At 43.2% G+C, this 25,946-nt stretch overlaps 1 protein-coding gene across 2 annotated transcripts in view; it reads left to right on the top strand.

The window, feature by feature from the left end:
• The first annotated feature begins 5,408 nt into the window (after nucleotides 1–5,408).
• Nucleotides 5,409–25,946, top strand: part of ABHD6 (abhydrolase domain containing 6, acylglycerol lipase) — a 43,299-nt gene continuing 22,761 nt past the window's right edge. Inside the window, exons 1-2 of one of the 2 annotated variants that reach the window (XM_036739400.1) lie at nucleotides 5,409–5,580; nucleotides 19,058–19,202. In XM_036739400.1, coding sequence (XP_036595295.1) covers nucleotides 19,084–19,202 — 119 coding nt within the window. In that variant the 5' untranslated portion in view covers nucleotides 5,409–5,580; nucleotides 19,058–19,083. The remainder of the gene's footprint in view (nucleotides 5,581–19,057; nucleotides 19,203–25,946) is intronic. The other variant, XM_036739402.1, reaches the window with a different exon arrangement.

Genomic DNA, 25,946 nt, shown 5'->3' with positions numbered 1-25,946 from the left:
AAATTCAAAGCTCTTGTGCCCATCTGGTGATGAGACTCCCCAACATAGAGGTCCTTGAGGGACAGACACACAGTCCACCCAGAGCAAGACTTTTCCAGACTGAGAGGACCTTCCCAGCTTGTGTTCTGTTTGAGAAGGCTGAGAAGACTGAGAAATCAGGATCACCCTCACACCACCAAGAAGCCTCAGAGGGGCCTTTTTACATATTTGGTCAGTGAGTGAATGGATGACTAGGCAAAGCTTTGATCTCCCCGAAAAGACGACACTATTGTTGCTCAAGAAAGTTGGGTAAAATTTGACCTCAGGCTTGCGTATTCCACATCTTTACCCTGTATACAGACATAGGGTCAACTAAATAGAATTGCCACCTAGGCCAGTTAAGTGGGTTATAGATAACATATAGAAAGATATAGATAACATATAGATAGATAAATAAAAGTCCAGAAGCTCAGGCTCCCAGTCTTTTATCCTGCTAGATGGCATAGGGGATAGCATGCTCAGCCTGGAGTCAGAAAGACCTGAGTTCAAATCCAGCCACAGATACTAGCTATGTGACCCTGGTCCAGCCATGTTAACCTCTTCTGCCGCAGTTTCTCCAACTATAAACTGGGGGTAATAATAGAACCTATCTCCCAGAGTTGTTGTGAGGATCAAATGAGAAATTATTCATGAACCACTTAGCACAATGACTGCCACACAGTAGGAGCTTAATAAATGCTTGTTTCCTACCTTCCCGATCTCAGAATCACAGTCTGAGTTGAAACAGGAGCTCATTGGCTCTTTGCTCTGATCCATATCTGATTAAAAATGAATGTTCTGTACAGCACACCAGCCAAATGGTTATTCAACCATTGTTAAAAGAGCTCTAGTGATGGGGAACTCTGCCTCCCAAGGCAGCTCATTCCACATTAGGACATGATGAAGTCAGGAGAGTTTTTCCTGACATCAAGTCTAGATCTTCCTCTTTGCAACTTCTACCCTTTGCTCCTGAATCTCCCCTCTGGGGCCAAGCAGAACATGTCTAACCTTTATTTCATGTGACAATCCTTCAAATACTCAAAGTGAGCTTTTGTAAGCCCTCTCCTAAGGAATGAATTCCAAGCCTTGAATACAGCCTGATACTCCCAGATCCATATCTGGTCCTGATGCTTTTGTCAATATGGCTTCCAACCTTACTCTGACCAATGGACTTTGGCTCAATAGCAGGCCCTCCCCCAAATCACCCCTCTTTGTAACAATCATAAGCACCCATTATGTGCCAGGCACCAGCTGGGCACTGGAGCTGTAGCTAAGGTGAGGCTAAGATGAAGCAGTCCATGTCTTCAACGAGCTTACCCTCTATCAAGAGACACAACATGCGCATGCTTATGTATACAGACAAGATGACAACCCAAACACAAGGCAATTTGGAGGAAGGGGAGGAAGGGGGGAATCAGGGAAGACTTCAGGTAGAAGGTGGCACTGGAGCCCAGCCTTGAAGAAAGCTAAGAAATTTGAGAGGTGGGAGGGAGGGCAGAGGAGAAGCAATCCAAGTGTGGGAGGCAGCCAGAGAAAGGTGTGGAGACAGCAGAAGGAACAATGTGAATGAGGAAGAGTTAGAAAGACAGTTTGACTCTAGCCTTGGTGAAGGGGAGCAATGTCTAAGAAGACTGGGAGAGTTGGATGGGATGGGGTTGTGAAGATTCTTAAATGCCAAAGATAGTTTATATTGTTCCTGGAGGTGATAGGGAGCCAAGTAAGGGAGTGATCAGTCCTATGCCTTAAGGAATGTAAACACAAATGTGAAAAAAAAAAAGGATAGACTAGTAACACTGTAAGAGGGAAGGGTAACTAGTGGCCAGCTCATGGACTCCATTGGTATCCTTAAGGGGTACCAAGACAATGGGGAAAGCCCTTAGCGCATGAATGGACCTAGACCCTCCACACCATGCTCTCTGCAATCTGGCTATAATTCCTATGTCCTCTCCAATGGAACTTTGGACTCTGCTCCTGAGATGTCTAGCTGGCAGGTGAACTTTGGCCTTATCTTGCTCCAACCTGGTTTCTTCTTCCAGCCATCTCTATACCATGACATCTTCCCTGTCTTTCCAGCTCCCCTGTATATATTGTTTTCCCCCTTTAGAATAAAAGTTTCTTGATGGTAGGGACTGTCTTTTTACTTGTAGACTTAGCACAGCACCTGACCCATTCTAAGCACTTAATAAATGCTTGGTTTATTCTCTCTCTCTCTCTCTCTCTCTCCTCTATCATCTATAATCATCTATCTATCTATCTATCTGAGTCACATGGGATAGGCAGGTGTGGACGGGTCCTGATTTTCATAATTAGAGGAAATATCCATACTCATGAGCTCATAGACCCACTGAAGTATTAGAATAATATAAACAAGCCAGATGACCAAGCATAATGGAATTTCTTGATATATATCCTAGCATCTGATAATTTCAAAACTTTCCACTTTAGTATCATGTTGAGACATGAAAACCGATAAGGAAACAGCTCTTCCCACTTGAACATTTGAAGATGCTGTTACTAACACAGGTATCCCAGTGGGGGTTCTCTCAGTAGACTGGCCAGGACTCCTTGGCATCAAGAATCCAGTCTTATTTTGCCCAATGGTTAGCACTCACTCATAAGAGGACTTGGTGCCCTAATCCTAGCCTGACTCACTACATGATCTTGGTAAAGTTTTTTCAGCTCTTTTCACTTCATGTCCTTCTTTGCAAAAACAGGGCTAATTGAAGCCTCCTTGTCAGGAGTGTGGCAAAGTGGAAGCAATACAAATGATTGTGGACAGTGGATTGGTTCAGTTTGGTTTGGCTGAGTGGAAAATGCTGCAGACATACTGAACGAGAACACCTAGTACTTGCTAAACAGTTACAGGCCACCTGGCCTCCAAGATAAGTGTTCACTGTAAAACCCTGTGTAGCAGGAACAGCCAATCTTTCCTTTCCTCAACGTGGTGTCGTGCAAGAGAAATCCACTCCTCCTTCCCCCCAAAATGTTTCCAGCAACAGGCCCAGGTTATTTAGAGAAACCCCACCCAGATATCCCCATGAAGCATTAGTGAAGTCTGAGATTGCTACAGAGAGGCTCAGGTACTCTCTGGATTCTCTATAACTCTGTGAAATGTTGTGGAGGGTGGCAAGCTTGGGCACGAGAGAAAAGAATGATGGTGATAGCTAATATTAATATAACACTTTAAATTTTGCGAAGCACTTTACATATATTATCTCATCTGAACCCCACAACAACCCAGTGACCTAGGTTTTATTCTCATTTTACAGATGAAGAAACTGAGGCTGAAACAAGTTAAGTGATTTGTCAAGAGTCACACAAGCTAGTAATTGATCAATAAACATCCATTATGTGCCAGGCACTGCAAAGTGCCAGAAAGCCAGCAGCTAGAAAGCATCTGAGGCAGGATTTGGACTCATATTATCCTGACGTTTGGTCCAACATTCTAGCCACTATACCATCTAGATTCCTTCATAAGAGGATATCCAACTATAATAGGTCACCACAAGCCAATGTGGAACTCAGGGTAGAGACCTATTTGTAAGGTGTCACATGTTGTGGTTTCTTAAGACCCCTGGAAGACGTTTGGATTTCGGTCCAAGTATCATAGGAACTCCAATAAAAGAGAAGATTGGGCTGCTGGTGGAAGTGGAAGATTCTGGAGGAAAGCTGGTCCCCTGGGAAAAGGGATGACTTCCGCCTGCTGGTGCCTGAGGAGAACTGCAGGAAATGAGCATGCAGGGCAACAACTGAATGTTGAAAGGGATCCTTGACAGAGCAGCAAATGACCTCCATCTATTGGGGGCCGAAAAGAACTGCAGGAATTGAAGACCAAAGAAAAGGCATGGTTTTCTGTAAATGACTTTAAGGTTACCATTGAAATTCGGGATCCAGTGTTTTCCTAGGTCTCGTGGCCTGGAACCCTAAAATATAGAAAACACATTCTCTGATCTCTTATCCCTATACCCTGAGGGGAAAAATAAGAAAACCTAGGAGATCCTGAAACCTTGGCCTGAAAGTCTCTCAGATGAAATTCCAGAGCTATTCATTAGAAGGAGTTATGGTGCGAGGGACAGAAGGAAGGCCTGGTTTAAACACAGTTGGAGAACACAAATGAAATAGTTGGTCATAGAGAATCATAGGAAACAGGGCTTCCGACTGAAGGGAATTACAGATTAGAGCAGGAAGGTCAGAGGTCACCCAGTCCAACTCCTTCATTTAAATATTCTTTATTTTTTTATTATTATGAATTTGATAAATATGAACAAAAACATTTTCATACATAAAGAACATAAGAGGATTAAAATATGAAACTGCAAATCTGTTACATACAGCCTGTTTTTCTTTTTTTAAATATATAACAAATTCACCACGTTAGTTCCAAAGTTGTCCTGACATCCTCTGAATTTCCTTCAGTCTATTTTTAAAATGTCTCACTGATGTCCTTTTCTTTCTTTCCTTCTTCCTCTTTTTACTGGTGGGATCTGAGCACTTTTTCATGTGATTATTGATGGCGTGACATTCGTCTTCTGCGATTTTCTTCTTCATATCGGTTAAGGATGACTTTTGTTCTCATACATTTGAATCAGCTCTCTGTATGTATTGGATGTCGGCTCTGGGTCAGAGAAACTTGCTACATAGAAATTTTCCATTTAACACTCTCTAATTTGAGTTTGTTTATGCAAAAGCTTTTCAAGATTTCCCCCTACCCTTAACCCTTTTCTTTATAATGTAAATTTGTTTATGCAAAAAGAGTTGTTTCTTCCATTTAAACCCTTCCATTATAATTTGATTTTGTCTTTGCAAAAGCTGTTCAAGATTTCCCCAGTTAACCCTTTCTTTTCTAATCGGATTTCGTTTATGCAAAAGGAGTTAGGTTTTTCAATATTTCCCTCATTTAACCCTTTCCTTTAATAATTTGATTTTGTCTTTACCAAAGCTTCTCAAGATTTCTCCAGACAACCCTTTCCTTCCTAATTTGATTTCGTGTCTTCAAAATTCATTTTTTCAAGCTTCTCCTTCCTCTTTAACATTTTTCTTTATAATTTTAGGTGAATTAGTTTTGTTTCCGCAAGTTTCTCCCACCCCTCCCGGACTTTATGTAATCGAAACTGTCCATTTTGTTCCCTGCCATCGTCTCTACCCCTTGTCGGGGCAGGGGTTCTTCCCGTACCCAGCCACAAAGGCGTCCGTTTCCCGGCTCCTCTCATTTTGCGCTACCTGCCCTTCGCTATCTATCTTGCGGGTGGGGAAACCGAGGCCCAGAGAGGCGCTGGCGGCGGCCCTCGCTCTGTTCTGCCCAGACGCGGGTGCCGGGGCCAGAGCCGAGGCCGGCAGAGCCCGGGGCGGAGCCGGGGGCGGAGCCTGAGCCGGGCGGGAGGGGTCCAGGCAGGGAGGGAGCGCTGCCACCACCTTTCTGTCGGCGGACGCAATCTGCCGGCTTCCGCGGCGCCTTTAAGGTGCAAGCAGAACTGCGATCCGGAGAGCAAGCCGGGGAGGTCGGCCGAGGGGGAGTGCTGCAATCGGGGGCGACCCTTGGGAGGCGGGCAGAGGCGGCAGGAGGTGAGCGGGAGCCCGGCCGGGAGAGGGGCGCCATTGGCCTTGCACCTGGGGAGAGGTGGGGGCGGCACAGGAGATGACCCCTGTCCCTGTAGGGGGGCAGGGGGGTCGGGGGGGTCCCCTCTCCTATTCGCCTCCTGTCGCGTCGGATGCGGGGGCTGCTGCTGCCCAGCCAGGGCGTCCCTCTCCGTCCCACGGACCGAGGCCCTGCGGGGTGCGGAGGCGGGGTGGGTCCTTTCCAGTCCGTGCCCAGCCCGCGCTGTGGCATCGCTCGAACTTGGCTGCCCAGCTCAGCCGAACTCAAGGATGCTGCTGAAGGGAGGCCTTCAGCCCTGGGCTTTTCAAAGATCTGCCCTCCCGCCCCCACCCCCACTCCGTGCTGCTTGGCACCTGCAGCTCCTCCGTATCTGCGAGGGTCACCCCGCTCGATGGGCTTCCTTGGTGCCTGCCACTCGGCTCGGGCAGCCGACGGTGGAGTTTGGCACTGGAGCAGGCAGGAAGCCGGGAGGACTGAGGCAGAGGCAGAGGCAGCTCCAGCCTGGAGCTCATCCCCGCGGCACCTGCGCCTAGGGTTTAGAGCTGCAAGAAGGAACCCTAGAGGTCATTCAGTCCAACCTGCTCGTTTTACAGCTTAGGACACTGAGGCTCAGGGAAAGGGGAGGTGATTTGTCCAAGGTCACGCAGACCCTTCGTAGTATCACAGTATTTTAGATTTAGACTTGGTCCTGTGCCCTCATTTCACAGTTGGGGAAACTGATCAGGGTCCCTGAGAAGTTCAGGGCTTAACAGGATTTGAACCCAGGTCCTCTGCCTTCAGCACCAGGGAGTTTATTCGGAGTATGCTTCACTGCAAATTGGCTGAAGAATCTTCCTGGTCATCAAATGAAGTATTGAATATTAGTACAGAATCCACCCCTTGACAAAAGCTAAAGGCAGGTGGTATAACATGGGTCAGAAAAATGCTATTCAGAGGCTTTTAGAAACCTCGCCGTTGGATATATTTGTTAAAGGGATTCCAGATGGATTTTTCACCCACCTTTTCCCACATTATGGCGTTCATAAAGACCACGGTTTGGTACACTCCACCACCACTAGTAGTCATTCAAGCAACAAATGTTTAGTTAGTTTCTTCTGTGTGCCTTCCACTGGGCTAAGCTCTGAGGACTGGAGTAGAAATAATGGAACGATCCCTGCTCTCCAGGAGTTTACGTTCTAATGGTGGGAACAAGATGTCCATACACAAATCTGTATGGCATATATAGGAAGTTAATAAATACACATCTCTACAGAGCAGTTAAATACAAGGCAGTCAAGTATGGAGGAGACCAGCAATGGGGGCACTCAGGGAATGCTTCACATAGAAAATGCTGCATCTTAAAGGAAGAGACGGAATCTCTAAGGTGCATCCAGTCAGTCGGTCTCTTGGTATTTATCATTTATTCCAGGTGTGGGGAATGATGGGGACAAAAGCACAGAGTCTTCAGATGGAGGATCATATCAGAGGAACAGAAAGAAAGGCCACTTGGGCCCAGTCACAGAATGTGAGAGGAACAAGTACTGTCCAACGGGGTTGGAGAGATAGATTGGGACCAGTTTGTGAAGGACTAAGCAGGAGTTTGTATTTGATGCTAGAGGCTGTAGGTGAGGAAGAGTTATATGGTCAGGTCTTTGACTGAGGAAAATTATCTTGACAGCAGTGTGTAGGAAGGTTTGGAGTAGGTTGAGGCTTGAAGGGCAATTAAGAAACTATTAACAAGAATCCAAGTGAGAGGTAATGAGGCCTGGAATTAAGATATTAGCTTGATGGGTGGAGAGAAGGGATCAGATGCAAGATGATGTTGTGAAGGTACAAACAGGAAGCTTTGGCGACTATGTGGGATGAGGAAGAACATTTCTTGAGTGGAGTGGTGCCTATGGGCCCAGCAGTAAGGCTACTTGGAGAAGATACTAGAAGAAGATAAGAAATTTCAAGAAACTTGGAACCTGGTCAGAGTCAGAATTTGTAAACAGGAAACTTCGAGGGGACCGTCCAGAACTATAAAGACAAAATTCCTTGCACAGGACTTGATGTCTCCTACCTGGCTCTGTGTATTGTTTCTACCTACAACAAAGTGCCAGAAAGGTCAAGTTGTTCAACTTGGCTGGCCTTGTGAGGTCCTGGGGATCAAAAGACCCATTTGTTAGTGTTGGGGGTTGAAAACACAGAGAAGAAAAAACCAAATATTTCTTTAAAAAATTTCTTTGATGTCTTTGTCTTTTGTCTTTACATTATGGTCATTTCCTGATAAACACCACCCCTTCTTGAAAAAGAGAAGAGAAACTGACTAATGGGTTGACTGACTACAGTGGATTGCTGCAAGGGTTCTATTCCATTGTGAAGCACCTGGGTGGCTCAGTGGGTGGAGTGCTAGCCTGGGAGTTAGGAAGACCCCAGTTTGAATCTTGCTTCAGATATTTACTGGCTGTGTGGCCCTAGACCAGTCTCTTAACCCCGATCAGCCTCAGTTTCCTCACCTGGAAAATGAGGATGATAATAGCACCTGCCTCCCAGAGTTGTTGTCAGCATTGAATGAGGTAACCCATGTAAAACACTCTGCAACCCTTAAAGCATTATGTAGATGCCAACTATATATAGCACTGTTATTATCATGTAGCATTATTATATATCATTTCTATTATATTACCTGTAGTTCTCAACCTCCTAACAAGAGGGAGCTCAACACAGATTCTTTACTTAGAACTGGAGGAGACCTCAGAGGCCATCTAGTCCAATGCTTTGTTTTTCCAAATGAGGAAACTGAGGCCAGGAAAATTAAGGGGCTTGCTCAACCAAGGTCCTACGCATAGCAAGTGTCTGAGGCAGGATTTGAACCTACACACTCAGCCCAGAGCTGCTGCTCTTTTCACATTTTATTTTGCTTCCATTGTGTGTTTCCTTACTTGTTCTACAGGTTTTCATTGGTCATTATCGCAGTTAATTAGCGTTTAGCCACCTCGTAGGTACTTACTTCAGTCTAATCATCTTTTCTATTGTTCTCCTGGTTCAGCATCATTCCATGGAAATCTTCCCGTGTGTCTCTGAATTCCTCATAGTCAGCATTTTTTATGTACTCTTATTCATTTAACCACTTCCCAATCAATGGCACCCATCTTTTCCAATTTATTTGCGAATACAAAAAGGGCTGCTATGCACACTTTGCCCCATTTCTTGGAAAGAACCATTCTTTCTATCTTTGACCTCCTCATGATATGTGCCCTGCAGTGAGTAGCCAAAGAACATTAGCATTTTAGGGACTTTTCTTGAGTAATCCCAAATTACTTTTTCCAAAAGAATTCTCCCACTTCAAAGTTCCACCAACATTTTATTATTGTGCCTGCCTTTCCACAACCTCTCCAACATCACCTACTTCCATAATTCATCATTTTTGCTATTGCTGATGGGTGAAACCTCCAAGTATCAACACTAATTTCTTTATTAACAACCCACCCAGTAGTAACAGTGTTGAAGGCTTGTGGAAGGATAGCATCCAAGTATAAACAATCCTAATGGTCTTTCTTTTTGAATCTTTTATCTGAGAATGTGTGCCAAGTGCTAAGTCAGGACAGGCTTGGGGAACACTCTTAACTAGGGCTCCTAAAAGGAGAAAGTGAGAAGGTAATATGTTCCAGGCACTGAGAACTGCAAAGGTGTGGTGATGGGAGATGATGTAATATCCTGTGTGAGGAACGAAAGAAGGTCATTACAGTGGGGTCAAAGTGCATGAAAGGTAGAGACGTGGAGTAAGATAAGAAGTGCTTTAAAAGCCAAATAGAGGATTGCATGGTAGATCCTAGCCATAAAAGGAAGTTACTTCAGCAGGGAAGTGACGTGGGCAGACCTGCACTTGAGGAAAATCACTAGGAGAAGGATAGGAGTGGGGAGAGACCTGAGGCAGGGAGACCATTAGGAAGCCAATTTAATAGACTATAGAGATGATGATGGCCCGCAGATTGCAGAGGACATATTTGAGGGATGTTGTGGAGGCAAGATGATAAGATTTCACAACCTCTGGATATGTGGAGGAGAGCTAGGAAGGAGTCAAGAGTAGCACTGATGTTGTAAACCTGAATGACTCAATGATACTGGAGAAGGTTGGGGGAGGGGGAATAAAGAGAAATAAATGCTTATTGTTTGCCCTTTGGGGTCAGATGGAATAAATCCGATCCCTTTTCCACATGGCTTCGTGTGAGATAGCCTAAAGTAGTAACCATGTTCTCCCCCTAAGTCTTTTCAATTTAATTAAATAAGTATTGATTAAGCTATGCTAGGTGCTGAGGATAGATGTCCAAAATAAAACATGGTCCCTGCCTCGAAGGAGGTAAATGGAGGGAAGGTGGAGGGATACCATGCATACACAATTAGGTAAATACAAAGTTAGCTGAAGTAATTGCAAGAGAGAGGCAGCCTTGGGCAGAAAAAGAAAGACTTCAGCTGGGAATTGTCATACGAACTGTACTTTGAAGAGATTCTAAGGTAAAAAGGGAGAGCATTCCAGGTATGTGCAAAGGCCTGGAGGCAGGAGATGGGATGTTAAGATCAGAGATCAGCTAGCAGGCCAGTTGGACAGGGGAGTGATATGAGATAAGATTAGAAAGGCAGATGGGAGCCAGATTGTTGTTGAGAACTTTAAAAACCATCATTCAGAAAACGGGTCCACAGGCTTCAGCAGGTTAGTCTTTAGGCAGTAGGGAGCCTTTGAGGACTGTTGAGTATGTGTGTGGAGGGTGAAGGCAAGAGTAGAAAGAAACCAAGTAAGAGCATTTAAACAGGGAGGAGGAGAAATGAGAATGTTGCTCCAGAAGCCAGGAGAGTGTCCAGTTGGAATGAGGTTGGGTGACAGTGATGAAGGGGGCCCAAAGATCAAAGAAAAGGCCTTTGGGTTGAGCCTTAAGAAATTAGTGGTAACCTTTAAGCCAGACTATAAGGTAATTTAGGGATTAAGAGAAGAATGGGAGGCTAAGAAATGGAGGCAAGCAGGACAGACACCACCTTTCTAAGAACTTAGCTTGGAAAGGGAGATGATGGCTTAATGGGGCATCAGGGTCAAGTGAATCCATGTTAATGTCATAGTGGACCCACCAAGGCCGTGAAGGACCGATGATGCCTGGCTTCTTCCAATCTCTCACCTTCTGTTTTGTAGCTATAGACATTCTTTGCCTTTTGGGGTATTTTTTCGTCACTGCCTTACTTGATTTCTTAGCTCCTCATTATTAATCTTCTGGCAGACCATCTTTACCTTTTCAAAAATCATCCCTTGATGGGCAACATGATACAACAGCAAGATTGATGGATTTAGAGTCAAAAGCCCTGCGTTCAAATCTTGGTTCTTCTAATTACTAATTTGCGATGTGGGCAAGTTGTTTTACCACTCTTGCCTCAGTTCACTCATGTGTAAAATGAATGGGTTGAACTAGATGACTTTTAAGGCTCCGTCTGGGGTGGCTGGGTGGCTCAGTGGCTAGAGTGCCTGCTGTCCTTCCTCCTGGATGCTGTTCCCGCCACCACCAATACTTCTAGCACAAAGAGAAAATGGAATTTTGGAACAAAGGGCACCAAAGCAATAAAGCATTATGGGATAGCCGAGCCTGGGAGGGAAGATGTGGCAACAGGATACCTTGGCTGTGACCAAGGGAATGGGCAAGGGCTCCAATGTGGAGCCAGCCAAACTACAAGGACCTCAATTATGATCCTTGAGGGTAGATCAGGGCAACTCCTCTTACTGAGTAATCATCTCGATCTCCTACAAGTCTGGGCAAAGGCTCGCAGTGACACCCCTAGTGTGACTTGGGATAGAACCTTCAAGAGAAGGCTGTGTTCTTCCACCTTGGGCTAGAATGGATTTTATGTGACCCCTATTCCTTAATGGCCTCCGAGATCCTGAGAAGCTAGGTGGGACCTTTTTGGTCCTCTGGCCTCTTATTCTAAGAAGGGTTTGGTTGTCTGTTCCCTTATGGAGCCAACCTGGCCTCAACTCTTGTCAGGAAACAAATGGCAAAACAATTTGATTCTTGGCTCCTCAAAAATGCTGCAAAGAGCCGGGGATCCGAGTCTTGGATCCTCCTGAAAGCTCAGCTGATTTTTCCTGGTTGCAAAGGACTTTGGAGCTCCCTGAGGGACACGCCTGTTTACTGCTTTGGCGAGAGATTTCTCCCCCAGCCCTCTGCCCCAAAAAGTGAAAGGAAGGAAGGCGCCCAGGGAATCTTGGCAACATGGTTGGGGTGACCATGGGGCACCAGCAGCCTGAAGACAGTGGAAGCAGACAGCCCACCTACATGAAGCAAACTGTTATGTTTTAGTGAAAAAATGTCCCAGAGGATGTTATTTTGACTATTAAAAAGCTGATATTCAGTTGTCTGGGTAACGTGATGTTAAATGATGTTCTGAGAAGTAAAATTAGAATCAAAGGAACTGAAAGGTCCAATGCTCTCATTTTACAGATGAGCGAACCGAGGCCCAGAGGAATCCAGTGACTTGCCCAAAGTTTGGTTTGTTCTTGTTTTTCAGTTGTATCTGACTCTTCAAGACCCCATTTGGTGTTTTCTTGGCAAAGATACTGGAGTAGTTGACCATTCCTTCTCCAGCTCATTTGACAGGTGAGGAAACTGAGGCAAACAGGGTAAAGTGACTTGCCCAGGGTCACACAGCTAGTACTTGTGTGAGGTTGGATTTGAACTCAGGAAGATGAGTCTTCCTGACTCCAGGCCTGGCATTCTATCCGCTGCACCACCTAGCTGCTCCTTGCCCAAGATTACACATGTACTAATCAAAAAAAGTCAGAGTTCAGCTCAGGTTCTCTGTGTCCAATGCCAGTGTTCTTTTCCAACCAGTAAGCACCCCATTATTTCCATAATCTGGCTGAACAATAATAGCCTTTTTCATTATGTTAATTGGTTTTGCTGGAGTTTTTTCTCTCCTTTTTAAAATTCTTTCTTATGGGAGATGGCTTTCTGGGAAGGGAGGGGAGGAATATAGGTGGATATGTAGATGACATAAAGGCAGATGATAGAAAAATCTATTTTTAAAAGAAAAAATGATAGCTGACATTTACCCAAAGCTTTACCATTTGCAAAGTATGTACATTATGATTTTATTCAATCCTCGAAGCAACCCCACAAGGTAAATAGATAATGTCATTATCCCCAGTTAACAGAGGGGCAGCCCAGTAGGGACTCGCCTTGGGCCACACAGCTGGTATGTATGTGGAGTACTGCTTGGGAAGACCACTGGCCTTGCTGATCCTGCCAAGGCACCCCCTCATCTGTACAATGAGGGGGCTGGGCTGGATGGCCTCTAACGGACCTTAGAGGTTGTTGAGTTCTACTTCACCATTTTACAGATGAGCAAACTGAGACTGAAATAGGTGCCCAGGGTCACCCAGCAGGATCTGAACTCAGGTCTTCCCAATATTCTCTTCATTACATCCCCCTCTCTCTCTATGGCATACCCAACAAAGACTCAATTTGTAACCTTGAAAGTGAGTAGAACTGGTATTTTTTAAACTTAGCCATACTAGTTAGCTTTCCTAAGCCCGACTGGCATGGCTGACACAAGATGGATAATCCTCATTCTCTTGCCAGCGATTCTCTTCTTGTACACAGAGCATAGCAAGCACCATTTATGCTTAACACCTTGGGAAAACTCAGCAACTCTCAAGAGGCAATTGGTGTGATGCAAAGAGCTCATAAAACGTATTTTATCGATATTTTTAAAAAATTGTCACTCTCCAAGAACACTCTCTTCATCCCAATAGAACACCCTTCCCCTTCACCATTAGAGTCCTCCTTTGTAACTTAAGAAAGTTACATTTAAGCAAAATAAATCAACCCAGCTCAATAAGTATCAGAGAAGGAAGAGGAAAAGCATTTATGTAACACCTACTATGCGCTAAGCACTCTACAAATATTATCTTATTTAATACAACATTGGGAGATAGAGGGGCAGCTAAGTGGTGTGGTGAGTAGAGTGCCGGCCCTGGAGTCAGGAGGACCTGAGTTCAAATCTGGCCTCACACACTTTGACACATATACTAGCTGTGCAACCTTGGGCAAGTCACTTAACCCCAATTGCTTTGCTTTCCCCCCTCCAATACTGGGAGATAGGGGTTGTTATTAACCCCATTTTACAGTTGGGAAAAATGAAGCAGACAGAGGTTAAATGATATGCCCAGGGCCACACAGCTAATAAGTATCTGAGGCAGCATTTGAACTCATTTGAGGCCTAGTGCTGTAGTCATTTTACTCCCTTGTTGCCTGACAGAATTAGAACCAAAGACTTAACCTGACTCCAAGCCCGCTGCTCTAAATACCATATCACTCTGTCTCTAAATAAACACAACTAATTATAAGCCATGCAATATGTGACAAAGACAAAAAGGTACTTTTGTCAGAGCGTAACAAGATAAAATGTCACATGATATCCCAAGTCAGGAAAGATTCCAACTGGAAGAATGAAAGCCGATCAGATAGGGGAGGTGGCTGTCTGAGCCAGGCTTTAGAGCTGGGGGTGGGGAGAGTCTTAACCCTTTTTGTGTGTCATGGCCCCCCTCTACAGTCTGGTGAAGCCTTGGGACCCCTTTTCAGAATCATCTTTCAAAACTGAAATTTCAAAAATATAAAAATATTCAATATTTTTCAAATATTCCAAATATTCAATAATATAAAAATAAAAAATCAATTCAATTACAGATTAGTGAAAATAAAGATGCTACTCTTTCTCATCCAAGTTCAGAGTCCCCCAGGAGCCTATCCTATATCTTGGGGCTCCTTGGACCCCCTAGTTAAGAGCCCCTGCTTTAGAGGGGAGGAGAAGGAAAAGATAAGTGCTATCTGCAAAAAGAAAATCCAAAGACAATAAACATGATGATAGAATGCAAGTCCCTTCAACACAAAGCTCCCCCAGGTGATAGTGCCCTTTCTCCCAAAGCCTTTTAAGTTCTGCTGTTAGAGGGTAAGCTCCATGAGGGCAGGAATTGTTTCTCTCTTTCTTGTATCTGGTGCTTAGCACTGTGGCTGCCAATCAATAAGTGTTTATTGAAGGCTTGATATATATTCTGTGCTTATTTCAATATATCCCCTTTGTCTCCTTCCAATAGAATTTAAGCTCCTCGAGGGCAGGGACTGTTTTGTTTCATTTTTGGTTTTGTGTCCCCAGCACCTAGCCAAGTGCCTGGTACATAGTAAATGATTAATAAATGATGCTTGATTGCTTGAATATTTATATCCTCAGTCAGTGCCTAGCACACAGTATGATAGTGTAGACATTGGACCAGTGATTTCAGGGATATGGGGAACTCTCCCTCTACTAATGTAGATTATGACCTTCTGTTAACAAGTCATGAGAACAAACCCCAAAAATCTGAAATCGTTTTAAAAAGAAATTTTTTGGCCATTTGGTAGAGGAGGAAAGCAGGAAAAAGGCTCCCTCCTCCGTTTCTGAGAGGTTTACATTATATAGGGTTTCCTAGGAGACCTGCATGAACTCCATACACATAGGGGTGAAGCTGTTGTTGTGCAGTTCCCAGGCAAGGTCCAAGGAGATGTCTATCAGTAAGCACAAACATTCAAATGAAGGGTGATTGCAATATAAGCCTAAATATTTTAAATTTGGGGAACCCAAAACACAAGCATCTGAGTGGGATTCAAGCATTCCCTGAAGCAGGATATCCGGCTAGTATCCGAGGTCAGCCAGTTTCGAGCCACATCAAGCTAGGTTCAAACAATTTTTATAAATAAGGTTTTCTGAACAATATAATCGAACATTTCCCTGCACTTCACTGCAGTGCACAGTTTTAGAGAGTTGTCTAGAGCACTAAAGGATTAAATGATTTACCCAGAGTCCTTCAGCTAATTTGTGTCAGAGATAAGATTCAAACCCAAGTCTTTGTGACTCTGAGGCCTTTTCTCTATCCACCATACCATAGCTTCCTCCCCAGGCACAAATACTTGTTACTAATTGATGAAACAGAAATGAGAAAGAAAAAACATAAAGGAACTACCTGTCAAAAGAAACATATATACTACTGCACTACGCCAAAACAAACAGACAAAAAACATACCTTCTCTTTCCTCCCCAATGTATTTATTTATTTTTTTACATTTTCAACATTCCCTTCCACAAGATTTTGAGTTCCAAATTTTCTCCCCATCTCTTCCCCCACCCCATAATAGCATGCATTCTGATTACTCCTTCCCCCAATCTGCCCTCCCTTCTATCACCCCCTCCCCCTTCTCTTATCCCCTTCTGCTTCTATTTTCCTGTAGGGTTAGCTAGATTTCTATACCCCATTGCCTGTATGTCTTATTTCCCAGTTGCATGTAAAAACAATTTTTAACATTCATCTTTTAAAACTTTTCACATTCTCTCCCTTCCTCCCCACCCACCCTTATTGAGAGGGAAAGCAATTCGATATGGGTTATACATGTGTGGTCATGCAAAACACTTCCCTAACAGTCATGTTGTGAGAGACTAACTCTATTTCCCTCCATCCTATCCCGCCCTTGTTTATTCTAATCTATCCTTTGACCATGTTCCTCCTCAAAAGTGTTTGCTTCTGATTACTCTCTCCCCCAAATTGCCCTCCCTTCTATTATCCCCTCCCCCTTATCCCCTTTACCCTTACTTTCCTGTAGGGTAAGACAGATTTCCATACCCAATTGAGTGTGTATGTTATTCCCTCCTTAAGCCAATCCAATGAGAGTAAGGTTCGCTCATTCCCTCTCACCTCCCCCTTCTTCCCTTCCATTGTGAAAGCTTTTTTCTTGCCTCTTTTATGTGAGATAATTTACCCCATTCTACCTTTCCCTTTCTCCTTCTCCTAGTACATTCCTCTCACCCCTTAATTTTATTTTTTAGATATTCATATTCAACTCACCTTATGGCCTCTGTCTATATATATTCCCTCCAACTACCCTAATACTGAGAAAGGTCTCATGGGTTACAAATATCATCTTTCCATATAGGAATGTAAACAGTTCAACTTTAATTAAGTCCCTTATGATTTCTTTTTCCCACTTACCTTTTCATGCTTCTCTTGAGTATTCTTTTTGAAAGTCAATTTTTTCTATTTTGTTCTGGCTTCTCAATAATACATTAAATTCCTCTATGTCATGGAATGTCAGTTTTCCCCCCTCATTGATTACTCAATTTTTCTGGATAGGTGATTTTTGGTTTTAATCCTAGCTCTTTTGATCTCCAGAATGTCATATTCCAAGCCCTCCAATTCCTTAATGTAGAAGTTGTTTATGTTTCTACAATACTTGAATTGTTTCTTTTTGGCTTCTTGCAATATTTTCTCCTTGACCTGGGAACTCTGGAATTTGGCTATAATATTTCTGGCATTTTGCCTTTTGGGATCTCATTCAGGAGGTGATTGGTAGATTCTTTTGATTTTTACTTTACCCTCTGGTTCTAGAATATCAGGACAATTTTCCTTGATAATTTCTTGAAAGATGATGTCTAGGCTGTTTTTTTTTTTTATCATGGCTTTCAGGTAGTCCAATATAAAAATTATTGGACTATTATTAAATTCTCTCTCCTGGATCTATTTTCCAGGTTTCCTATTTTTTTCATTCTTTTGGTTTTGTTTTATAATTTCTTGATTTCTCATAGGGTCATTAGCTTCCATTTGCTCCATTCTAATTTTTAAGGAATTATTTTCTTCAGTGAGCTTTTGGACCTTCTTTTCCATTTGGCTGATTCTGCTTTTTAAGACATTCTTCTCATTGGTTTGAAGCTCTTTTGCCATTTGGTCCAGTCTATTTTTAAGGTGTTATTTTCTTCAGGTTTTTTAGGGGTCTCCTTTAGCAAGCTGTTGACTCGTTTTTCATGATTTTCTTGCATTTCTCTCATTTCTCTTCCCAATTTTTCCTCTACTTCTCTTACTTGATTTTCAAATCCTTTTTGAGCCCCTCTATGGCCTGGGACCAATTTATACGTTTCTTGGAGGCTTTGAATGTAGGCTCTTTGACTTTGTTGACTTCTGGCTGTATGTTTTGATCTTCTTTGTCACCAAAATAAGATTTTGTAGTCTGAGTTTTTTCCACAGTTTGCTTATTTTCTCAGCCAATTACTTGACTTTTTAACTTGTTAATGTAGGGCTCTGCTTCCAGTGTGGAGAGCATACTGTCCCAAGCTATCTTCAGAGATATTTCTAGGGACCTATAAGTTTTCAGTTCTTCTAAGTTGGTATGATTCAAGGAGAGGTGTTCACTCCTCTCCTGGCCTATGCTCTGGTCTGTGAGTGACCACAAGCACTCTTTTCTCCTGTGAGGAGGATTCCCTCTCTACCACCACCACAAGCTCTGCTATGCCAGTGCCCCTCCTCACCCAGAACTGCAACCCAGATCCAAGCATGGGCAAAGCAACAGAATCCTGCCTCAGCACCAGCAAAGAGATCCCTGTATTTTCCTTTTGATCAGTTGTTCAATCCCTTTGTCGTCTGTGGGCTGAGAGCTCTGGAAACAGCCTCTGCCACTTCGGGGCTGCGCTGGGGCCAGGCCTGGTCTGCAATCCTCTTTTACCCAGGCCCCACAGACCTTTCCCACTGACCTTCTAGGTTGTGTTTAATATTTGTGGGTTGAGAAATCTGGAAACCACCTCAGCTGCCAGTGATTCAGTCCCCTGCGGCCTGCTCCGGGTTTGCTGGGGCCCAGTCTGTGATGCTAGACTGCACTCCTCTCCCAGTCCAACACAACTGACCTTTCCTGTTGACCATCCAGATTATCTTGGGCTGGAAATTTGTTTTACTCCTTTTTTTTTGGTTCTACTGTTCTAGAATTTGTTTAGAGTCATTTTTACAGTATTTGGAGGGGCTTGGGGGAGAGCTCAAGTGAGTCCCTGCTTTTACTCTGCCATCTTGGCTCCACCTCCATACCTTCTCTTTCTACAGAGAAAAACAGTTAAGCTAGAACAAATATTGCAGTGATTGCCTAAAAATGCATTGTACCGTCAGTCCCCTTTCCTGCTGCATAGAGAAGAATATGGTCTATTATCTTTTCCTCAGGACTATTATTGAAGGACTCCTCCCCGAATTTTTTCAGATGAGGAAACAGATCCAGAGAAGGGACTTGCCTGAGGTTATACAGGTCATCTGAACCCTGGTCTTTTGACTCCATATCCTGCACCCTTTCCCTTGGGTGCTGACTCTGTCTCTGACTCTCAAGTCTATATACCACAGAGCCAAACCCCAGTAGAATTCTGCCTTCTTCCTTGGCCGCTAAGGACTGTTGTGACCTCTGAAACTGACTAGGGAAGATGCAGTGGAATCTGCCAAAACTCATCAAACGCTTCTTTGTAAAAATGAAAAAATGCACTGATTTAACCTTTATTTCTGCCTGATTTCTAACTGCACTTGGGAGTTCTTTCCTCTACCCCTCGGTATATTTGTTTTTTTTTCCCCAACATGTTGTTTTAAAGATTTTTCCCCCTCTTTAACCTCTACAGGTGAAACCAAGCCTTAAAAAGACGAGATGGATCTCCATGTGCTGAACATGTTTGTCATAGCTGGAGGGACTTTGGCCATCCCCATCTTAGCCTTCGTGGCTTCATTTCTGCTGTGGCCCTCAGCGCTGATCAGAATCTATTATTGGTAAGACAACTAGGTTTGTAATTCACATTTTAAAAGGGAACACTTGGAACTGTTCATCCAGCATGGTGCCTGGTATTCGGTAGGTGCTAAATAAATGCTTATGGGTGCTTAATCCTTTAGAATTTATTCTATTTTCAAAGTATTGTTGGAAAATGTATTGAAGGACTGCTCTCCAAAGTTGCTAACTGCCTTTTATTTACCCCATGAGACCACCTTCACCTCCAAATTCATATAATCTTTTTGTTTCTAGCAAGAAAAGAATCCTTTTCTTTGAAAGACAAACTATTTCCCTTTTGGTCTGGATCTGTGATTTTATCAGGATAGGGAAATCCCGTAGTGGAAAGAGTTGCCTGGCAGCACCAAGAGATTAAGTATTTATCCACGATGAAACAGCTAAGATATGTCCAAGCAAGACTTGAGATGATAATAACTATTATTTTAATAATTAGAGTAACATTTCTATGACCTTTGAGGTTTGTAAAGAACATTCCGGAGATGATCTCATTGGAACCTCCAACAGCCTTTAGACGCAAGTGCTATTATCTCCACTTTGCCTACAAGGAAACTGAGGCTGAGTAGCAGTGCCCAGGGTCATGCAGCTCCTGAGAAGCAAAGGTGGGATCTTAACTTAGGTCTTTCTTATTCCAAATTAAGCTCTCATCAAGGAAGCAGTCAGTAAACATTTATTAAGCACCTACTATGTGCCAAGTACCCCGCTAAGTGCTGGACACATTCGCTACTCCAGCCTGCCTTTCGAAGTCTTGGACAAAGATCATCGTGAATTCAGGCAGTCAAGTCTGACCCTCTCTTTAAAAATAAATAAAATAAATAAGCTTCATGGGGGCCTTTCGGTTTTACATCAGAGTTATTTCTGATTACATGCCACCCACCTCAGCACTCAGAATTGACTTCTTCGTTACAAGGAAAACCAGTTAAGCAGCGAGGTTGTTTTCCTTTGAAACACATAAATAAATCGCATTCTTGGACGTTGAATGTCAACAGTGTCCAAGAATTCGATTTATTTATGTGTTTCTAAGGAGAAGAATCCAATTAAGCTATCCCAGGTGGCATTTAAGAGAGGGAAAAACAGTTTTTTATGTTTATGCTGAAATTGTTCACTCACATGATGATGAAAATCCCTTGGCTAAATCCTTCAGTATTCCACAGCCAAGTAAAGAGAGGTTTTCCACAGAATTAAGGAATTGAGGAATACGGCTGCTGGGGGTGAAGTGAAGTCTGGGAAGATCACTTCTGCGCCCTTTCAGCTGACTTTAATAAGGGCTTTTTCTCATTTAAATGGTATGTTCAGTTCTTAGCGTGCCATGGAAGGCTCTGATCCTTGAAAAGAAGTTAGTGGGACGGAGGAGAGCTTTTCACGTCTCCTCCAGTCCAGGGATGACTGCAGGGGTCGATGGGGCTCCACCTCCTTGGAAACTGAGGCTTCAGAGCAGTAGTCAGGATCCCAGTACAGGGTACGTGCCTCATTGCCTTTCAGGGGGAAGAGGCTTTTGTTTGCTCCCCAGCATGGGGCGGGTGAGTGCAAAAGCCCATTAAGGTCGGTTCATTCCTGCTCAGAGACACCATGGAATGGAATCTCTGTTCTTTGATGAAGCTAACAATAGGGGAAGCAGGTCATTCTCAGAGTCCCTGTGGCCCTGATGAATCTTCCTGGTGGGCTGACCAGTTGTTGTAAGCACAGATACACTGGAGTCAAGCTGTGCTCATGGTAAGGGTCAAGAGCTAGGGAAGCTTTTTGGATCACATCAGGATTATTGCTTCAGGTGAGTCTGAGGATATGGACCCAAAGGGGCAGCATTGGGACCTGGGTGCCAATCCCAGCTCTGCCATTTACGTACCACATTCCTTTGGGCAACTCAGCCTTTCTGGGCCTCAGTTTCATTGTCTGTAAAATGAAGGGGTTGGACTAGACTAGGGCTTCTTAAACTTTTTCCTCTCAAGACCCCTTTTCACCCAAGAAATTTTTACGTGACCCCAGGTATATAGCTGTATAAAACAGGTATACAAATCAAACATTTACTGATAATAAATCTTAAAGAAACTTATTTTAAAACAACTCTTTGGTATACATATATATGATTTTACCATTTATTAAAGACAATAGTCTCAAATCTGAGCCAAGGTGTTTCTAGCAGCATTTGTTGGTGTTGTGTGGTGTGATGGCATGCGCAATGCAAAGTGTGTATGTTGTATGTTCAGAACCAAGCCTGCAACGAAGTCAGTCGATGCATCATGGGCGAGTGCTGCCAGAAACACCTCAGATTCGTTACACATTTGATTTTGAATTACTTTTTGGTGGTTGCACGTTCAGAAACATTTTACTGTTGCCAAATCTTTTTGTGACCCCTACTGCAGTTATGCTACCCACAGTTTAAGGAGCATTGGACTAGATGGTCTTTAAGGACCCTGTCAACTCTAAGTCTGTGATCTTATTAGGAAAATCAAGTAAGGGCGGCAGAGAGCTCATAATCCTATTGGAAAGCAGAGCAGGAAGAATATCCTCCAAGACAGCAACAACATAGGAAGACTATGCCCTGAACAAAGAACTCATTTTTAACTGAGCAGGTCTAAAACTGATCTCTTTATCCCCATCCCAAACCCTCCTCTTTTCCTAACTTTGCTATTATTGTTGAGGATACCACCATCCTCCCAGTCACCCAGGCTCAAAATCTAGGTCTCATGCTTGACTCCTCACTTTCTCTCATCTCCCATATCCAATCAGGTGCCAAATCCTGTATGTTTTGACTTTATAATATCTCCTATAGACTCCCCCTTCTCTGCTCTGGCACTGCAACTATCTGTGTCAGGCCCTCATCACCTCACACATGGACTATTGCCTGCTGGTTAGTCTGCGTGCTACAAGCCTGTCCCTTCTCCAGTCTCTTCTCCACTCATCCAGCTGTCAGATTGATCTTCCTAAAGAATGTATCTGACCAGATCTCTCTGTCTCTGTCTTTCTCTCTGTCTGTCTCTGTCTCTCTCTGTATCTCTGTCTCTGTGTCTGTCTGTCTCTCTCTCCACACCTGCATACCTACACACACCCATTTAATAAACCTCAGTGTCTCCAGGATAAAATATAAAATCCTCTGCTTGGCCTTCTTACCTTTCCAGTCTTCTTACACCTTTTTACACCTTCCCATCCATATACTCTGCCTCTGCAACCCAGTAACACTGGTCACCCCGCCATTCCTCACACAGATACCCCATCTCCCAGTTCTGAGCATTTACTCTTGTCCCCCATACCTGGAACACTTTCCCCTTCTCATCTCTGCCTCCTGGCTTCCCTGTTCCTTCAATTCTCAGCTAAAGTCCTAGAAGGCTTTGTCATCCCTCCTTAATCTTAGTGCCTTCCCTTTGAGATTACCCTCCAGTTTATCCTGCCTGTATGTTGTTTGTACATATCTGCTTTCACGTTTCCTCCATTTGACTGTGAGCTTCTTGAGAGCAGGGATGTTGTTTGCCTTTATATGTATCCCCAGCTCTTAGTGTAGTGCCTGGCACTTTGCTGTTGTTCATTTGTTCAGTCATGTCCAACCCTTTGTGACCCAATGGACCATAGCACACCAGGCCCTTCTTTCCTCCACTATCTGCCAAAATCTGTCCAAGCTCACGTACTATGTGCAAGTAAGTTATCTTCTAAGGATTCTAGGCAACCTAAGACCATATTGCAGAGAAGACACCACTCTGCATTTTTGGGAGAGGTTTCTTCATCTAGGAATTCCACATACCAATGAAATCACAGGTCCAGTTTCTTTCCCCCTTTTGCTCCTTTCCCACTATGTGCCAGACACTGCTAAATGCTGGGGATACAAATACCAAAGCATTTGGAAGGAAGCATTTCATGGGCCTTGCTCTGGTGCTGCTGTCAGAGCATCTGTCCATGGTTCTGAGCATCCTTGAAATATGCCCAACCCATATTCTTTAAGATTTTGGTGGGCAAGGCTGATGTTCAAGGTTTCCAAGTATGTTAAACTATAGGAAGTGATCTCTTAAGTAGTTCAGCCTTTCATGGCAACTGAAAGAAATGGAGAGCTGATTTTTATTGAGTTGAAGGAGCAGAATATAGAGCATATAGCAAGATGTTGACAGTTCTCAATTTTTTAAAGTTGTTTCCAGTCATTTCTGACTCTTTGTGACCTATTTTTGGGTTTTCTTGGTGGAGATAATGCAGTGGTTTACCATTTCCTTCTCCAGCTCATTTTACAGGTGAAGAGAACAAGGCAAACAGTGTTAACTGACTGGCCCAGGGTCACACAGATAGTAAGTGTCTGAGGTTGGATTTGAACTCATGAAGATGAGTCTCCCAGATTCCAAGGCCAGTGCTCTATCCACTGTACCACCTAGCTGTATGTTTTAGGTAGGTTTTGTTTTTTAAGAGAGCTAAGATAGGTAGTGAAGAGGGATAAAATAAGCAATTTTCTAGGAATGCAGTTCCTTTAAAAATACTAAAGGAAGAGAAACAAGTTTTTAAAAAAATATCTGCATGGTAAGGAACCCAGGCTGCTGAGTTATATCTCCTGACAGGGCACAAAGTGGCTTTTTTATGAGCTTGGCTATTTAGGTCACTAGGACCTTGGTCAATGTTATTCTAGAAATCAGACACTCTCTGCTTTTGTAAGAGAGTACTCATTAGTTACAAAATGCCCCATTGTTTCAGAGACAGGTTTACACACTTTATGTTTCTTCTCTGTAAGCTTTTAGCTAATTTTTTCTGTCCTGGTTTATAGTATTTACAAATGACAGTAGGGGTGCCCAATGTGTGGGCTGTGTTCCCCTAGGGAGCTAAGGCATTCTTGCAAAAGGTCTGCAAATCCACATGTAGTGGTTTAGCAGAATAAAGAAGCAAATGTCTTCTCTAGACTGAATAAATAATATGCCTTATGTAAATGTGTTACTATTTTTCAATGATAATATAAGCTCATCTTTATATATAGTACTCCAAGGATTTCCAAGTGAAGTAGGCATGTTTAAAGGTAACAATAACAATAACAATTTCCATAGTGGTGCAGTGGATAGAGGTTAATAGTTGTGATTCACAAAATAAAGGTAAAAGCAAATCTCCATTGATTGATAAATGTTTCTGAATTTGGCATCATGGCTAGAGTGCTGGACTTGGGAACAGGACATATGCCAGCTCTTCAAGACCCTGGGCAAGTCACACCCTCTCTGCGCCTCTGACTCCTCATCTATAAAATGGTGACAGTCCTAGTTTTAACACCGACCTCATAGTGTTGGCTTGAGGCTCAACTGAGATGCAAACTGTGAAGAGCTGTGTAAACATCAGCTATTATTGCTAGTAGAAGTGGCAGTAGTTAGAGCTTCTTGTCCCATATCTTCTAAACTGATGGATATGAATGGTACCTGCAGTGGATAGAACACTGGGTTTGGAATCAGGAAGACTCACTTTCATGAGCTCAAATCCAGCCTAAGACGCTTACTAGCTGGGTGACCCTGGGCAAGTCACTTCACCCTGTTTGCCGCAGTCTCCTCATCTGTCAAAATGAGCTGGAGAAGGAAATGGCAAACCACTCCAGTGTCTCTGCCAAGAAAACCCCCAAATGAGGTCATGAAGACTTGGGTACAACTAAAATGAGTGAACAACAAGGGTCCCGTAAAGTTCTTAGAAGTCATACAAATAAAGAGTGGATCTCTTAAAAAGGGTCAGATAGATGGGGAGCCATTCAGTTAGCCCACAATAACCCACAATAAGAATCTTAGAGAGAATATTGTTTTCCACTTGGGCCATTTTTCTCCCTTAGTTTTGAAGGAGGCAGGTCTCAGGGGAAACCACAACCTTAGTGGTTGCAGTCTTCTCCCTTTCACTTTGGGATAGAAATAGACCCCATAGGAAGATGTCTTGGTGGTGCAGTAGATAGAGTTATGGACTCAGAAACAGGAATGGAAACAGTGAGTTCAAATCCTGCCTCAGACTTTTACTGGCTGTGTGACCCTGAGCAAGTCATTTAACCTCTATCTCAGTTTCCTCATCTGTAAAATGGTGACAAAATAGCACCAACCTCTTAGGGTTGTTGCAAGGAAGATTAGATGAGATAATATTTGTAAAGCACTTTGTGAACCTTAGTGCAAAGAGCTGTGTTATTAGAGAAAACATTAGTTCTCTGTTGAGAGCAGCTTTGTAAGTGAAAAATGCCTAGCCAGAAGAATAAGAACTATGAAAGTGTAAGAGAAAAAGTGAAGGAGGAATGGACAAGGAACCCTAATAAACTTTGGAGGAGAAACTAAAAAGTGGTTATGACATTTTATTAATTTATTGAGATGTAAGTACATGTACAAAGCACATATACTTAGTTATCTTGGCATTTAATAAGTTTATAATTAGCAATTTAAAAATTAAATAGAATTGCTTTAGAAGCTAGCTTATTTCCATAACTTCTCATTTCAAGTACTTCGTAAAGTTATCTAATAATAATAACCAGCATTTATATAGGACCTTGCAGTTTGCGAAGTACTTTACAAATACCATCTCACTTGATCCTCATAACAGCCTTAGGGGGGAGGTGTGATTATTATTCCCAGATGAGGAAACTGAGGCAGGCAGAGATTAAATAACTTTCCTAGGGTCACATAGCTAGTGAATGAGGCAGGATTTGAACTCAGATCTTCCTGACTCTAGGCCTAGAGCTGTATCCACTGCATCAAATTTCCTCTTCTGTACTCCCTGTTAACAGTCTCCCAACACTGCTGTTTTTCAAATGAGACATATAC

The sequence above is a fragment of the Trichosurus vulpecula genome, chromosome 9 (assembly GCF_011100635.1).
Source record: "Trichosurus vulpecula isolate mTriVul1 chromosome 9, mTriVul1.pri, whole genome shotgun sequence".
Taxonomy (NCBI): domain Eukaryota; kingdom Metazoa; phylum Chordata; class Mammalia; order Diprotodontia; family Phalangeridae; genus Trichosurus; species Trichosurus vulpecula.
Note: the sequence above shows the minus strand (reverse complement) of the source record. Positions and strands in the feature narration are given on the sequence as shown.